The 17,208-nt window shown below is 39.4% G+C and overlaps 1 protein-coding gene across 1 annotated transcript in view; it reads left to right on the top strand.

Moving 5' to 3' along the window:
• The window catches only part of PUM3 (pumilio RNA binding family member 3), a 322,615-nt gene that overhangs the window by 124,167 nt on the left and 181,240 nt on the right, over nucleotides 1-17,208 (top strand). The window contains 1 exon segment of the mRNA XM_053702542.1: nucleotides 14,869-15,004. Coding sequence (XP_053558517.1) covers nucleotides 14,869-15,004 — 136 coding nt within the window.

The following is a 17,208-nucleotide window of genomic DNA, read 5'->3' as shown; positions in this document are numbered from 1 at the left end:
ATCCCTTTTTGTACACACACATGCTTCTTTTTATTATCTCTATCTGAAAACTTGGAGGGAACAATTAAACATTAATATTTTGTTACTCATCTCTCCTACCTCCTACTGGGAGTGTAATTTCTTCTCCTAGCTACATTTTCACAGCTTTTCTATAAGCCTAGTATTAAGTGTAAAAACTTTCAGTATAAGCAAAGATACCACATGCAAAATCACCGATTTCAAATGCCCAATAAAGGAAAATTAGTTATTTGTAATCAATCTAATACACTCCAGCAGGTAAAATTGATCATTGGGAACAAATTTAAGGGGACAAAATGTAGGGTATGCTGTCCCTTTAAGGAAAGTAGTGAAAATGGGTTGTATTATTTTGTATTATCTGGCTCATAAATTCACTTTATTTGTGGAGTGTTTATAAAAGTTTTAATGTAGAATTTGGATTTAGAAAAGTGTAAGAGGAGTTGCAAATACATTGCTGGACTATTACGCACCTGCAGATTCAGAATTGAGCAAACACTTGTGATGTTTTTAAATAAAATGTGACCAGTAGTAGCCTTAATGTGCTGACTCAGAGGGGTGCAAATGCAATGGAGATGTAATGTGATCAGGGGTCTGAGTTTTGGGGTATTAGCAGCACTAGGAGTTTACAATATATGAGAACCTGCATATAAGACGCACAGTACCAGGGGCTCCACAAGCAGATAATGATGGCTGTAACTAGCAGCGTGTGCTTCTGTGGCTTGTGCCTTTATAGCATCGCGTGCCTCTTGGTCCCACTGTCTGCACCTCTCATGCAGTTATCTATGGATGTCATATACAGATCTGTACTTCTTTTCCTTAAAAGTAATGTTACATGTATACTTTCTATACATTAATTTATTTACATTTTAATATAGATCATACAACTATTTTTATACTTTTGAAGTATATTTATTAGCATATTCAATATTAACACTTTTTACCAAGCAAACCTGTAATTATTTATTATTTTTGTACCAGTCTAATTAACAAAATTATATCAGAACATTTTATAATCATATGTTAATAAAATCTATTTGTTATTGGTGTTGACAGAAGCTCATTTAGAAAGACAATCATGGTGTTTTGGCATTCTGTAAGTGTTATATCATAGATGATAGCACAATACATTTTTGTGATTTCAAGCAATATATCCTGTGATACTGGGCTGGCACTAATTATCTCAGACAATAAGCACTGTGATATTACTGTGACACTGGCACCAATTATCTCAGACAATAAGTACTGTGACACTGGCACCAATTATCTCAGACAATAAGTACTGTGATATTACTGTGACACTGGCACCAAGTATCTCAGACAATAAGCACTGTGATATTACTGTGACACTGGCACCAATTATCTCAGACAATAAGCACTGTGATATTACTGTGACACTGGCACCAAGCATCTCAGACAATAAGCACTGTGATATTACTGTGACACTGGCACCAAGTATCTCAGACAATAACACTGTGATATTACTGTGACACTGGCACCAAGTATCTCAGACAATAAGCACTGTGATATTACTGTGACACTGGCACCAAGTATCTCAGACAATAAGCACTGTGATATTACTGTGACACTGGCACCAATTATCTCAGACAATAAGCACTGTGATATTAATGGGACACTGGCACCAATTAGCTCAGACAATAAGCACTGTGATATTATTGTGACACTGGCACTAATTATCTCAGACAATAAGCACTGTGATATTACTGTGACACTGGCACCAAGTATCTCAGACAATAACACTGTGATATTACTGTGACACTGGCACCAAGTATCTCAGACAATAAGCACTGTGATATTACTGTGACACTGGCACCAAGTATCTCAGACAATAAGCACTGTGATATTACTGTGACACTGGCACCAATTATCTCAGACAATAAGCACTGTGATATTACTGTGACACTGGCACCAATTATCTCAGACAATAAGCACTGTGATATTACTGTGACACTGGCACCAAGCATCTCAGACAATAAGCACTGTGATATTACTGTGACACTGGCACCAAGTATCTCAGACAATAACACTGTGATATTACTGTAACACTGGCACCAAGTATCTCAGACAATAAGCACTGTGATATTACTGTGACACTGGCACCAAGTATCTCAGACAATAAGCACTGTGATATTACTGTGACACTGGCACCAATTATCTCAGACAATAAGCACTGTGATATTAATGGGACACTGGCACCAATTAGCTCAGACAATAAGCACTGTGATATTATTGTGACACTGGCACTAATTATCTCAGACAATAAGCACTGTGATATTACTGTGACACTGGCACCAAGTATCTCAGACAATAACACTGTGATATTACTGTGACACTGGCACCAAGTATCTCAGACAATAAGCACTGTGATATTACTGTGACACTGGCACCAAGTATCTCAGACAATAAGCACTGTGATATTACTGTGACACTGGCACCAATTATCTCAGACAATAAGCACTGTGATATTAATGGGACACTGGCACCAATTAGCTCAGACAATAAGCACTGTGATATTATTGTGACACTGGCACTAATTATCTCAGACAATAAGTACTGTGATATTACTGTGACACTGGCACCAAGTATCTCAGACAATAACACTGTGATATTACTGTGACACTGCCACCAAGTATCTTAGACAATAAACACTGTGATATTACTGTGACACTGGCACCAAGCATCTCAGACAATAAGCACTGTGATATTATTGTGACACTGGCACTAATTATCTCAGACAATAAGCACTGTGATATTATTGTGACACTGGCACTAATTATCTCAGACAATAAGCACTGTGATATTATTGTGACACTGGCACCAATTATCTCAGACAATAAGCACTGTGATATTACTGTGACACTGGCACCAATTATCTCAGACAATAAGCACTGTGATATTACTGTGACACTGGCACCAATTATCTCAGACAATAAGCACTGTGATATTACTGTGACACTGGCACCAAGCATCTCAGACAATAAGCACTGTGATATTATTGTGACACTGGCACCAATTATCTCAGACAATAAGCACTGTGATATTACTGTGACACTGGCACCAATTATCTCAGACAATAAACACTGTGATATTACTGTGACACTGGCACCAATTTTCTCAGACAATAAGTACTGTGATATTACTGTGACACTGGCACCAATTATCTCAGACAATAAGCACTGTGATATTATTGTGACACTGGCACCAATTATCTCAGACAATAAGTTCTGTGATATTACTGTGACACTGGCACCAATTATCTCAGACAATAAACACTGTGATATTACTGTGACACTGGCACCAATTATCTCAGACAATAACACTGTGATATTACTGTGACACTGGCACCAAGTATCTCAGACAATAAGCACTGTGATATTATTGTGACACTGGCACCAAGTATCTCAGACAATAAACACTGTGATATTACTGTGACACTGGCACCAAGCATCTCAGACAATAAGCACTGTGATATTACTGTGACACTGGCACCAATTATCTCAGACAATAAGCACTGTGATATTACTGTCACAGTAATATCACAGTGCTTATTGTCTGAGCTAATTGGTGCCAGTGTCACATTAATATCACAGTGCTTATTATCTGTCTCAGATAATTTGTACCAGTGTCACAGTAATATCACAATGCTTATTGTCTGAGCTAATTGGTGTCAGTGTCACAGTAATATCACAGTGCTTATTGTCTGTCCAGGGGCAGAGCTACAGGGGGTGCTGAGGTCGCAATTGTGTTTGTTTGTGGAACCATCAAATTACAGACCTTGTTACTACAGCATGAGGGGAGGGGGTAAACAGTGTCACTATACAGTACCACTATATACAGTATGGGGGGGCAGGACTATAAAGTGACCACAGTAGTCTGTGACATAAAGTACTGGGGCTGGTAGGGTCAGGCCAGCCATCTCACCGGCAGATTACAGACTGTGTCACTGACTCACTATATACAGTACTGGTGGGTTAAACAGTGTCACTATATACAGTAATAGGGGGGGGTCAGACCATCTCACTGACAGTTCGCACAGGGTACCTCCTTTTGCAGACGTTATCTGATTCACATTTTTTTCTGTAATAAATGTTAAAAAAAATAATAATATATGTTTAAAACTCACTTTTTTGGGTGGGGGGTGGGGGGGGGTGAGGGGCCCTTCTTAGATTCTTGCACCTGGGCCCTGTGGTTTCTAGTTACGCCTCTGCATGCAACCGGAGCGTAGAAGACTACTTCAACTTGTCTTGTTGTACTTGTTATCTATATTTGGCGGCGGCGCATCTTTTTAGGTAGGTCAGTGGTGGCGGGGTTGGGGTTCAGGTTGACTGACTCACTGTCTTCTTCTGTTGTTGTTGTGTGACAGTGACTGTGTTAACTTCGAAGTTCGAATCGACTATGTATTGTGATATAATAATTGTGATTACTATTAGATTGATTTAGGTAGGTGTCAGACTGTCAGTGGCGGTGGCGGGCCTCAGCCTTTTATAGTGACTCCTGTCCTCCTGAGCCTGCTGGGGCCCTGGGCCAATCTTTTATTTTAGGCGGCAGTGCGGCACTAAGTTGAAGTTAGATAACGTGAGTTGAAGTTGAACTTATACATTTATTACAACGAACTTGCAGCCTCGCTGCCAAAATAGTCAAGTGACTCAAGTCACTTCCCTTGACTATAGAGGCAGCGAGGCTGCAAGTTCGTTGTAATAAATGTATAAGTTCAACTTCAACTCACGTTATCTAACTTCAACTTAGTGCCGCCTAAAAGAAAAGAAAAGATGGCCCAGGGCCCCAGCAGGCTCAGTCACACGACAAGGAAGTTGGTTTCTTATTCAAGCTGTTTCTTATTCGTGAAATTCTGTTTCTTATTCATGGAAGTTGGTTTCTTATTCAATTTTTTTTAAAATAAAAAAATAGGTTTTATTAAAATAATAATATGATTCATATAAATGTAGTTACACAGAGGTGGAATCTCTTTATATAACAGATATACAAACTTGAAAAAAGGGCATACGTTGGCACCACTACAAATATTACTATTTTGAATAAATAACATATATTTCTTCTGTTATGTGTGATCAGTCCACGGGTCATCATTACTTCTGGGATATTATCTGCTCCCCTACAGGAAGTGCAAGAGGATTCACCCAGCAGAGTTGCTATATAGCTCCTCCCCTCTACGTCACCCCCAGTCATTCTCTTGCACCCAAAGACTAGATAGGAGGTGTGAGAGGACTATGGTGATTATACTTAGTTTTTATAACTTCAATCAAAAGTTTGTTATTTTACAATAGCACCGGAGCGTGTTATTACTTCTCTGGCAGAGTTTGAAGAAGAATCTACCAGAGTTTTTCTTATGATTTTAACCGGAGTAGTTAAGATCATATTGCTGTTTCTCGGCCATCTGAGGGAGGTAAAAGCTTCAGATCAGGGGACAGCGGGCAGTTGAATCTGCATTGAGGTATGTAGCAGTTTTTATTTTCTGAATGGAATTGATGAGAAAATCCTGCCATACCGTTATAATGACATGTATGTATACTCTACACTTCAGTATTCTGGGGATGGTATTTCACCGGAATTACTCTGTAAAAGTACATTAAACCTTTTAATAGGTATTTAATTCATGTTAAACGTTTTTGCTGGAATGTAGAATCGTTTGCATTTCTGAGGTACTGAGTGAATAAATATTTGGGCATTATTTTTCCACTTGGCAGTTTACTTGTTTTGATTATGACAGTTTCGTTTCTCTCTCACTGCTGTGTGTGAGGGGGAGGGGCCGTTTTTGGCGCTCTTTGCTACGCATCAAAAATTTCCAGTCAGTTACTCTTGTATTTTCTGCATGATCCGGTTCATCTCTAACAGAACTCAGGGGTCTTCAAACTTCTTTGAAGGGAGGTAGTTTCTCTCAGCAGAGCTGTGAGACTTATGTAGTGACTGTGTTTTAAAACGTTGCTCTGTGATTTTTATGTTTAAAATTTAATCAGTGTTACTTTACTAATGGGAACAAACCTTTGCTAACAAGTTGTGTTGTTTTTAAAGAGTGATGCTATAACTGTTTTTCAGTTCATTATTTCAACTGTCATTTAATCGTTTAGTGCTTCTTTGAGGCACAGTACGTTTTTGTTAAATAAGATTGTAACCAAGTTGCATGTTTATTGCTAGTGTGTTAAACATGTCTGATTCAGAGGAAGATACCTGTGTCATTTGTTCCAATGCCAAGGTGGAGCCCAATAGAAATTTATGTACTAACTGTATTGATGCTACTTTAAATAAAAGCCAATCTGTACAAATTGAACAAATTTCACCAAACAGCGAGGGGAGAGTTATGCCGTCTAACTCGCCTCACGTGTCAGTACCTGCGTCTCCCGCCCGGGAGGTGCGTGATATTATGGCGCCTAGTACATCTGGGCAGCCATTACAGATAACATTACAAGATATGGCTACTGTTATGACTGAAGTTTTGGCTAAGTTACCAGAACTAAGAGGCAAGCGTGATCACTCTGGGGTGAGAACAGAGTGCGCTGATAATTCTAGGGCCATGTCTGATACTGCGTCACAGCTTGCAGAGCATGAGGACGGAGAGCTTCATTCTGTAGGTGACGGTTCTGATCCAAGCAGATTGGATTCAGATATTTCAAATTTTAAATTTAAATTGGAAAACCTCCGTGTATTACTAGGGGAGGTCTTAGCGGCTCTTAACGATTGTAACACTGTTGCAATACCAGAGGAAATGTGTAGGTTGGATAAATACTTTGCGGTACCGGCGAGTACTGACGTTTTTCCTATACCTAAGAGATTAACTGAAATTGTTACTAAGGAGTGGGATAGACCCGGTGTGCCGTTCTCACCCCCTCCAATATTTAGAAAGATGTTTCCAATAGACGCCACCACACGGGACTTATGGCAAACGGTCCCTAAGGTGGAGGGAGCAGTTTCTACTTTAGCTAAGCGCACCACTATCCCGGTGGAGGATAGCTGTGCTTTTTCAGATCCTATGGATAAAAAATTAGAGGGTTACCTTAAGAAAATGTTTGTTCAACAAGGTTTTATATTGCAACCCCTTGCATGCATCGCGCCGATTACGGCTGCGGCAGCATTTTGGATTGAGTCTCTGGAAGAGAACCTTAGTTCCGCTACGCTGGACGACATTACGGACAGGCTTAGAGTCCTTAAACTAGCTAATTCATTCATTTCGGAGGCCGTAGTACATTTAACCAAACTTACGGCTAAGAATTCAGGATTCGCCATTCAGGCACGTAGGGCGCTGTGGCTAAAATCCTGGTCGGCTGATGTAACTTCTAAGTCCAAATTACTTAATATACCTTTCAAGGGGCAAACTTTATTTGGGCCCGGTTTGAAAGAAATTATCGCTGACATTACAGGAGGTAAGGGCCACGCGCTACCTCAAGACAAAGCCAAAGCTAAGGCTAGACAGTCTAATTTTCGTCCCTTTCGGAATTTCAAAGCAGGTGCAGCATCAACTTCCACTGCACCAAAACAGGAAGGAGCTGTTGCTCGTTTCAGACAAGGCTGGAAACCTAACCAGTCCTGGAATAAGGGCAAGCAGGCCAGAAAACCTGCTGCTGCCCCTAAGACAGCATGAACCGAGGGCCCCCGATCCGGGACCGGATCTAGTGGGGGGCAGACTCTCTCTCTTCACCCAGGCTTGGGCAAGAGATGTCCAGGATCCCTGGGCGCTAGAGATCATATCTCAGGGATACCTTCTAGACTTCAAATTATCTCCCCCAAGAGGGAGATTTCATCTGTCAAGGTTGCCAACAAACCAAATAAAGAAAGACGCGTTTCTACGCTGTGTACAAGATCTATTATTAATGGGAGTGATCCATCCGGTTCCGCGGTCGGAACAAGGACAAGGGTTTTACTCAAACCTGTTTGTGGTTCCCAAAAAAGAGGGAACTTTCAGGCCAATCTTGGATTTAAAGATCCTAAACAAATTCCTAAGAGTTCCATCGTTCAAAATGGAAACTATTCGGACAATCTTACCCATGATCCAAAAGGGTCAGTACATGACCACAGTGGATTTAAAGGATGCTTACCTTCACATACCGATTCACAAAGATCATTACCGGTATCTAAGGTTTGCCTTCTTAGACAGGCATTACCAGTTTGTAGCCCTTCCATTCGGATTGGCTACGGCTCCAAGAATCTTCACAAAGGTTCTGGGTGCCCTTCTAGCGGTTCTGAGACCGCGAGGAATTTCGGTAGCTCCGTACCTAGACGACATTCTGATACAAGCTTCAAGCTTTCAAACTGCCAAGTCTCATACAGAGTTAGTTCTGGCATTTCTAAGGTCGCATGGATGGAAAGTGAACGAAAAGAAGAGTTCTCTCTTGCCTCTCACAAGAGTTTCATTCTTGGGGACTCTTATAGATTCTGTAGAAATGAAGATTTATCTGACAGAAGACAGATTAACAAAGCTTCTAAATGCATGCCGTGTCCTTCATTCCATTCAACTCCCGTCAGTAGCTCAATGCATGGAGGTGATCGGCTTAATGGTAGCAGCAATGGACATAGTTCCCTTTGCACGCCTACATCTCAGACCGCTGCAATTGTGCATGCTGAGTCAGTGGAATGGGGATTACTCAGATTTGTCCCCCACTCTGAATCTGGATCAAGAGACCAGAAACTCTCTTCTATGGTGGCTTTCTCGGCCACATCTGTCTAGGGGGATGCCGTTCAGCAGGCCGGACTGGACAATTGTAACAACAGACGCCAGCCTTCTAGGTTGGGGCGCTGTCTGGAATTCTCTGAAGGCTCAGGGACTATGGAGTCAGGAGGAAAGTCTCCTGCCAATAAACATTCTGGAATTGAGAGCAGTTCTCAATGCCCTTCTAGCTTGGCCCCAGTTAAAGACTCGGGGGTTCATCAGGTTTCAGTCGGACAACATCACGACTGTAGCTTACATCAACCATCAGGGAGGGACAAGAAGCTCCCTAGCAATGATAGAAGTATCAAAGATAATTCGCTGGGCAGAGTCTCACTCTTGCCACCTGTCAGCAATCCACATCCCGGGAGTGGAGAACTGGGAGGCGGATTTCTTGAGTCGCCAGACTCTTCATCCGGGGGAGTGGGAACTTCATCCGGAGGTCTTTGCCCAAATACTTCGACGTTGGGGCAAACCAGAGATAGATCTCATGGCGTCTCGCCAGAACGCCAAACTTCCTCGCTACGGATCCAGATCCAGGGATCCGGGAGCGGTTCTGATAGATGCTTTGACAGCACCTTGGAACTTCAGGATGGCTTATGTGTTTCCACCCTTCCCGCTGCTTCCTCGATTGATTGCCAAGATCAAACAGGAGAGAGCATCAGTGATTCTAATAGCGCCTGCATGGCCGCGCAGGACTTGGTATGCAGATCTAGTGGACATGTCATCCTGTCCGCCTTGGTCTCTACCTCTAAGACAGGACCTTCTGATTCAGGGTCCATTCAAACATCAAAGTCTAACTTCTCTGAAGCTGACTGCTTGGAAATTGAACGCTTGATTTTATCAAAACGTGGTTTTTCTGAGTCGGTTATTGATACCCTGATACAGGCTAGGAAGCCTGTTACCAGAAAGATTTACCATAAAATATGGCGTAAATACCTATACTGGTGTGAATCCAAAGATTACTCCTGGAGTAAGGTTAGGATTCCTAGGATATTGTCTTTTCTACAAGAAGGTTTAGAAAAGGGTTTATCGGCTAGCTCATTAAAGGGACAGATCTCAGCTCTGTCCATCTTGTTACACAGGCGTCTGTCAGAAAATTCAGACATCCAGGCCTTTTGTCAGGCTTTAGCTAGGATCAAGCCTGTGTTTAAAACTGTTGCTCCGCCATGGAGTTTAAACTTAGTTCTTAACGTTTTACAGGGTGTTCCGTTTGAACCCCTTCATTCCATTGATATAAAATTGTTATCTTGGAAAGTTCTATTTTTAATGGCTATTTCCTCGGCTCGAAGAGTCTCTGAGTTATCAGCCCTACATTGTGATTCTCCTTATCTGATCTTTCACTCAGACAAGGTAGTTCTGCGTACTAAACCTGGTTTCTTACCTAAGGTTGTTTCTAACAGGAATATCAATCAAGAGATTGTTGTTCCATCCTTGTGTCCAAATCCTTCTTCTAAGAAGGAACGTCTTCTACACAATCTGGATGTAGTTCGTGCCCTCAAGTTCTACTTGCAGGCAACTAAAGATTTTCGCCAAACTTCTTCCCTGTTTGTCGTTTATTCTGGACAGAGGAGAGGTCAAAAAGCTTCTGCTACCTCTCTCTCTTTTTGGCTTCGTAGCATAATACGTTTAGCCTATGAGACTGCTGGACAGCAGCCTCCTGAAAGAATTACAGCTCATTCCACTAGAGCTGTGGCTTCCACTTGGGCCTTTAAGAATGAGGCCTCTGTTGAACAGATTTGCAAGGCTGCAACTTGGTCTTCGCTTCATACTTTTTCCAAATTTTACAAATTTGACACTTTTGCTTCTTCGGAGGCTATTTTTGGGAGAAAGGTTCTTCAGGCAGTGGTTCCTTCTGTATAATGAGCCTGCCTATCCCTCCCGTCATCCGTGTACTTTTGCTTTGGTATTGGTATCCCAGAAGTAATGATGACCCGTGGACTGATCACACATAACAGAAGAAAACATAATTTATGCTTACCTGATAAATTCCTTTCTTGTGTTGTGTGATCAGTCCACGGCCCGCCCTGTTTTTTAAGGCAGGTAAATATTTTTTAAATTATAATTCAGTCACCACTACACCCTTGGCTTCTCCTTTCTCGTTGGTCTTTGGTCGAATGACTGGAGGTGACGTAGAGGGGAGGAGCTATATAGCAACTCTGCTGGGTGAATCCTCTTGCACTTCCTGTAGGGGAGCAGATAATATCCCAGAAGTAATGATGACCCGTGGACTGATCACACAACAGAAGAAAGGAATTTATCAGGTAAGCATAAATTATGTTTTTCAAAGGGTTAATAACCATTGGGCCACTGATTTCACTATGAATATATACAGGGTAGATCCCCCTCCATGCCATGCAATTGTTTTTAGCCTGGCCCAATGGTGTTTTGGGCACAGAAATTGATGCCAACCCTGGCATAGGTGACATAATTCTCAATTTTGAATAAGTAACAGATATTTTCAAAGGGTTAATAACCATTGGGCCACTGATTTCACTATGAATATCTACAGGGTAGACCCCCCTCCATGCCATGCTATTGTTTTTAGCCTGGCCCAATGGTTATTAACCCTTTGAAAATATCGGTTACTTATTCAAAAATGAGAATTATGTCACCTATGCCAGGGTTGGCATCAATTTCTGTGCCAAAACACCATTGTGCCAGGCTAAAAACAATTGCATGGCATGGAAGAGGATCTGCCCTGTATATATTCAAAGTGAAATCAGTGGCCCAATGGTTATTAACCCTTTGAAAATATCTGTTACTTATTCAAAAATGAGAATTATGTCACCTATGCCAGTGTTGGCATCAATTTCTGTGCCAAAAACACCATTGGGCCAGGCTAAAAACAATTGCATGACATGGAGGGGGATCTACCCTGTATAAATTCATAGTGAAATCAGTGGCCCAATGGTTATTAACCCTTTGAAAATATCTGTTACTTATTCAAAAATGAGAATTATGTCACCTATGCCAGTGTTGGCATCAATTTCTGTGGCAAAAACACCATTGGGCCAGGCTAAAAACAATTGAATGACATGGAGGGGGAATGGGATCTACCCTGTATAAAATCATAGTGAAATCAGTGGCTGAATGGTTATTAACCCTTTGAAAATATATGTTATTTATTCAAAATAGTAATATTTGTAGTGGTGCCAACGTATGCCCTTTTTTCAAGTTTGTATATCTAATTGTTATATAAAGAGATTCCACCTCTGTGTAACTACATTATATGAATCATATTATTATTTTAATAAAACCGATTTTTTTATTTTAAAGTAAATTTAAAGCAGTCTGACAAAAAAATTGAATAAGAAACCGACTTCCATGAATAAGAAACAGAATTTCCCGAATAAGAAACAGCTTGAATAAGAAACCAACTTCCTTGTCGTCTCAGTCACTATAAAAGCTGTAGCCTGTTTTTGGTTATTTACTACTACTAGTAATAATTATTATTAAATCAAGTCACCCATTTTATGTAACCTCTCACCTATTGAGTCAGCTCAAGAGGGATCTTGGGGCTGCTAGGAACCCCAATAATTACTGAAATACCCCCAATTATCAATGGTGTCCAACTGTCCATATCCAAAAATTTGCAAGTCAATTTTTTGTTCTACCTAGGGAAGGCAAGATGTAAATGAGGAGAGGTGTATTTAAATAATAGGCAATATGTAGTGGAAATTATTGATACTAGTTATTTATTTGTCCAGTTTTTTAAAGTCCAAAGGTTTAATTAATGTAAAATATCTCATATGCATCACTGCATTACAAATATGGAGCAGAAGTAAATAAGTGGCAGTCAAGGGGGTCAAACTGCTGTTCATTTGTGGTGCAAAGTGCAGACTGCAGAGAGACAAAATGTTGATTTTTATGTTACTAGCAGCCATGGGGTAAAATGGCTGTCACTGCTCAATTGTGAAAAATATACCTGGTTAAATGAAGAGTGGGGGCTATTGGGAGGGAGCTTTGTGTGACTCTGAGTCTGACTTATAGTGAGTGACTGAGGCTGCCAATCTATTGAATCACATTCTTTTTTTAGGTAGGTGGCGGCTGGCGGCACTTGATGAAGTTAGTTAGTTGATATTATTTATAACACACACACTTGTGTTCTTGTAGATTGTGGGGTGTCCAAACTTCTGTCTCAAAGGGCCACAAAGTTTTCTCTTTTTTCTTTTTCTTCTTTTTGCTAAGATGGAGGTGAGATTTATTTCTAGATAGAAATAATACAACGTACAATAGATAGACATGTTACATTATTTTGGTTTGTATGTGTTGAACTTGCAACTAGATATTATGATAACTAATGTACTTGTGTTGTTGTAAAGGCAAAAACACACACAAATGTATACACACATATACATACACATGCAGATATACACTAAACACACAAATGTATACACACATATACATACACATGCAGATATACACTAAACACACAAATGTATACACACATATACATACACATGCAGATATACGCTAAACACACACATGTATACACACATATACATACACATGCAGATATACGCTAAACACACATGTATACACACATATACATACACATGCAGATATACACTAAACACACACATGTATACAATTACACACATATACATACACAAGCAGATATACACTAAACACACACACATGTATACAATTACACACATATACATACACATGCAGATATACACTACACACACACACATATCCTTTGAAAAGCATATCTAAATATGCTCTGTAGCTACTGAGCATATTTAGATATGAATTTCAACAAAGGATATCTGATTTTCTTCATTCTTTTGATATCCTTTGTTAAAAAGCATATCTAAATATGCTCAGTAGCTATTGAGCATATTTAGATATGAATTTCAACAAAGGATATCTGATTTCCTTCATTCTTTTGATATCCTTTGTTGAAAATCATATCTAAATATGCTCATTAGCTACTGAGCATATTTAGATATGCTTGTCCACAAAGGATATCAAAAGAATGAAGGAAATCAGATATCCTTTGTTGAAATTCATATCTAAATATGCTCGATAGCTTATAAGCATATTTAGATATGCTTTTCAACAAAGGATATCAAAAGAATGAAGAAAATCAGATATCCTTAGTTGAAAATCATATCTAAATATGCTCAGTAGATACTGAATGGTGGCTGCATATAGATATTGGCTCGCCCATGTGCAATTGCTATTTCTTCAACAAAGGATATCTAAAGAATGAAGGCGTATCCGATTCCTAGACACTGCCTCACCAGCCTCTGAAGTCACCGCACATCACTGAAATACATAAGTATACATATATAGACATATATATTTGCATTGGAGCCCTTTGTAGATGAAAACATGTAAAATCATATTTATGCAATATTCATTTTTAATAGTGTTATACTGTGTATTCACTGTAAATATTTTACATTCCAATGTTCTGCACATAGCATATATATATGTATAGATATATATTGTACTAAAATACCATTTTATATATATATATATATATATATATATATATATATATATATATATATATATATATATATATATATATGTATTTATGAATACATAGAACATATTCTTCTATGTGAGGAACATTGGAATGTGAAATATTGATATTTTCATGTCGGGTTAGCGCACATGAGAATATGCGATCGGGTTCGGGCGTGAGGCAATATTGTAAGTTCTACTTTTTGCGTGCGTCAGGTTAGCACGAGAGCAATAACTTTTTACTTTCAACTCGTAATACGAGTGCTACTGGACGAGCGCAGAATTTACTATAAGCGCTCTAGCGAAAGCGCTAAATATCGATCCACTCATAATCTGGTCCTAAATAGGTCCTGGAAACATCACTGAATTTTAACTTGGCTAATATACCATTAGAAAGTTGCTTAAAATTGCATATTCTATCTGAATCATGACATTTTAATTTTGACTGGACTATTTGTTTAAATTGCTAACATTTTTCAGAGCACACTGTATGTAATAGAGGGTTACATCTACAGGTCCTGTACTGCAGGTCAGTAGAATATATTTTGTTTTAGCAGGTCACATGATAGTTGTCTGCTTTTTTTGGTTTGAATGCAGAAAGGATAAGTGCCTAGATATCTTGTTGATTAGATATCCATAAGTACAAATCTTTATACTTTTCTTCATCTCTTGATTATTATTTTATTTTTTCTCAGGTTCTGAAGCCAAGAAACCAAAGTGGGATGAAGTAAAAAAGAAAAAGAAGGAATTAAAGCAAACCAGGCAACTGAATGAAAAGAGCAACTATGACATCATGATTAAATCTAAACAGATATGGGAGAATATAAGAAGGTATGCTGATTTGTAACTATCAATATTATCACATAGATTTGATTGCTGATCCTATAGGCTAGTACACCGGCCTTTGCCAATGTGATAAGGTAGTCCAGAGCAAGTAAGCTCATTCAGAGACTTTTAAATATCAGCCAATCACAGAGAATACTTTTGGGTAATTATATGCCTCCCCAGTCTATCAGGCTGACGCTTATTTGGTGGTCATCCTGGGGTAGTGTTTTTCATGACGAGTGACTTAATGGTGTAATCAGTACCCCACTTCATATACAGCTTGTGATAAAGTCAGGTCATATAATCACATGGTGTGTTCATATTCAACAATAAATATGAGCATAGATATGAAATGAATGCACAAAGATTCATTCTGCGTACTATCTTATTATATATGTTTGTGATCCCTGTTTCAATATTTTAAGAGGTTACAAAAGTTGAGTATGTGTCAAAGTCTAACATTAATGTATTGATTTTTTTTAGTTAGAGAATGAATCCCAGAGACAATGGGTCTGCCTGGTGGTCTCCTTATCTTATAAACTTTGGCTAATAGATAACAGGTGATGACACTTAAAAACTTCCTTTCCTCTTGATTAACTGCACCATTATTGAAGCCCTTATTAGTTTATTATATTGTTGTAGAAATACCTCAGTAGGATTGCTGACCAAATGGATATTTCTTCTGTTAAGTGTGATCAGTCCACGGGTCATCATTACTTGTGGGATATTAGCTGCTCCCCTACAGGAAGTGCAAGAGGATTCACCCAGCAGAGTTGCTATATAGCTCCTCCCCTCTACGTCACCTCCAGTCATTCTCTTGCACCCAAAGACTAGATAGGATGTGTGAGAGGACTATGGTGATTATACTTAGTTTTTATAACTTCAATCAAAAGTTTGTTATTTTACAATAGCACCGGAGCGTGTTATTGCCTCTCTGGCAGAGTTTGAAGAAGAATCTACCAGAGTTTTTACTATGATTTTAACCGGAGTAGTTAAGATCATATTGCTGTTTCTCGGCCATCTGAGGGAGGTAAAAGCTTCAGATCAGGGGACAGCGGGCAGATGAATCTGCATTGAGGTATGTAGCAGTTTTTATTTTCTGAATGGAATTGATGAGAAAATCCTGCCATACCGTTATAATGACATGTATGTATATTCTACACTTCAGTATTCTGGGGATGGTATTTCACCGGAATTACTCTGTTAAAAGTACATTAAACCTTTTAATAGGTATTTATTATGTTAAACGTTTTTGCTGGAATGTAGAATCGTTTGCATTTTCTGAGGTACTGAGTGAATAAATATTTGGGCATTATTTTTCCACTTGGCAGTTGCTTGTTTTAATTGTGACAGTTTCGTTTCTCTCTCACTGCTGTGTGTGAGGGGGAGGGGCCGTTTTTGGCGCTCTTTGCTACGCATCAAAAATTTCCAGTCAGTTACTCTTGTATTTCCTGCATGATCCGGTTCATCTCTAACAGAACTCAGGGGTCTTCAAACTTCTTTGGAGGGAGGTAGATTCTCTCAGCAGAGCTGTGAGACTTATATATTGACTGTGATTAAAAACGTTGCTCTGTAATTTTTATGTTTCAAATTTAATTATTGTTACTTTACTAATGGGAACAAACCTTTGCTAAAAGTTGTGTTGTTTTTAAGGATTGATGCTATAACTGTCTTTCAGTTCATTATTTCAACTGTCATTTAATCATTTAGTGCTTCTTTGAGGCACAGTACGTTTTTGTTAAATAAGATTGTAACCAAGTTGCAAGTTTATTGCTAGTGTGTTAAACATGTCTGATTCAGAGGAAGATATCTGTGTCATTTGTTCCAATGCCAAGGTGGAGCCCAATAGAAATTTATGTACTAACTGTATTGATGCTACTTTAAATAAAAGCCAATCTGTACAAATTGAACAAATTTCACCAAACAGCGAGGGGAGAGTTATGCCGACTAACTCGCCTCACGTGTCAGTACCTGCATCTCCCGCCCGGGAGGTGCGTGATATTATGGCGCCTAGTACATCTGGGCGGCCATTACAGATAACATTACAAGATATGGCTACTGTTATGACTGAAGTTTTGGCTAAATTACCAGAACTAAGAGGCAAGCGTGATCACTCTGGGGTGAGAACAGAGTGCGCTGATAATACTAGGGCCATGTCTGATACTGCGTCACAGCTTGCAGAGCATGAGGACGGAGAGCTTCATTCTGTG

The sequence above is a fragment of the Bombina bombina genome, chromosome 2 (assembly GCF_027579735.1).
Source record: "Bombina bombina isolate aBomBom1 chromosome 2, aBomBom1.pri, whole genome shotgun sequence".
Taxonomy (NCBI): Eukaryota; Metazoa; Chordata; class Amphibia; order Anura; family Bombinatoridae; genus Bombina; species Bombina bombina.
Note: the sequence above shows the minus strand (reverse complement) of the source record. Positions and strands in the feature narration are given on the sequence as shown.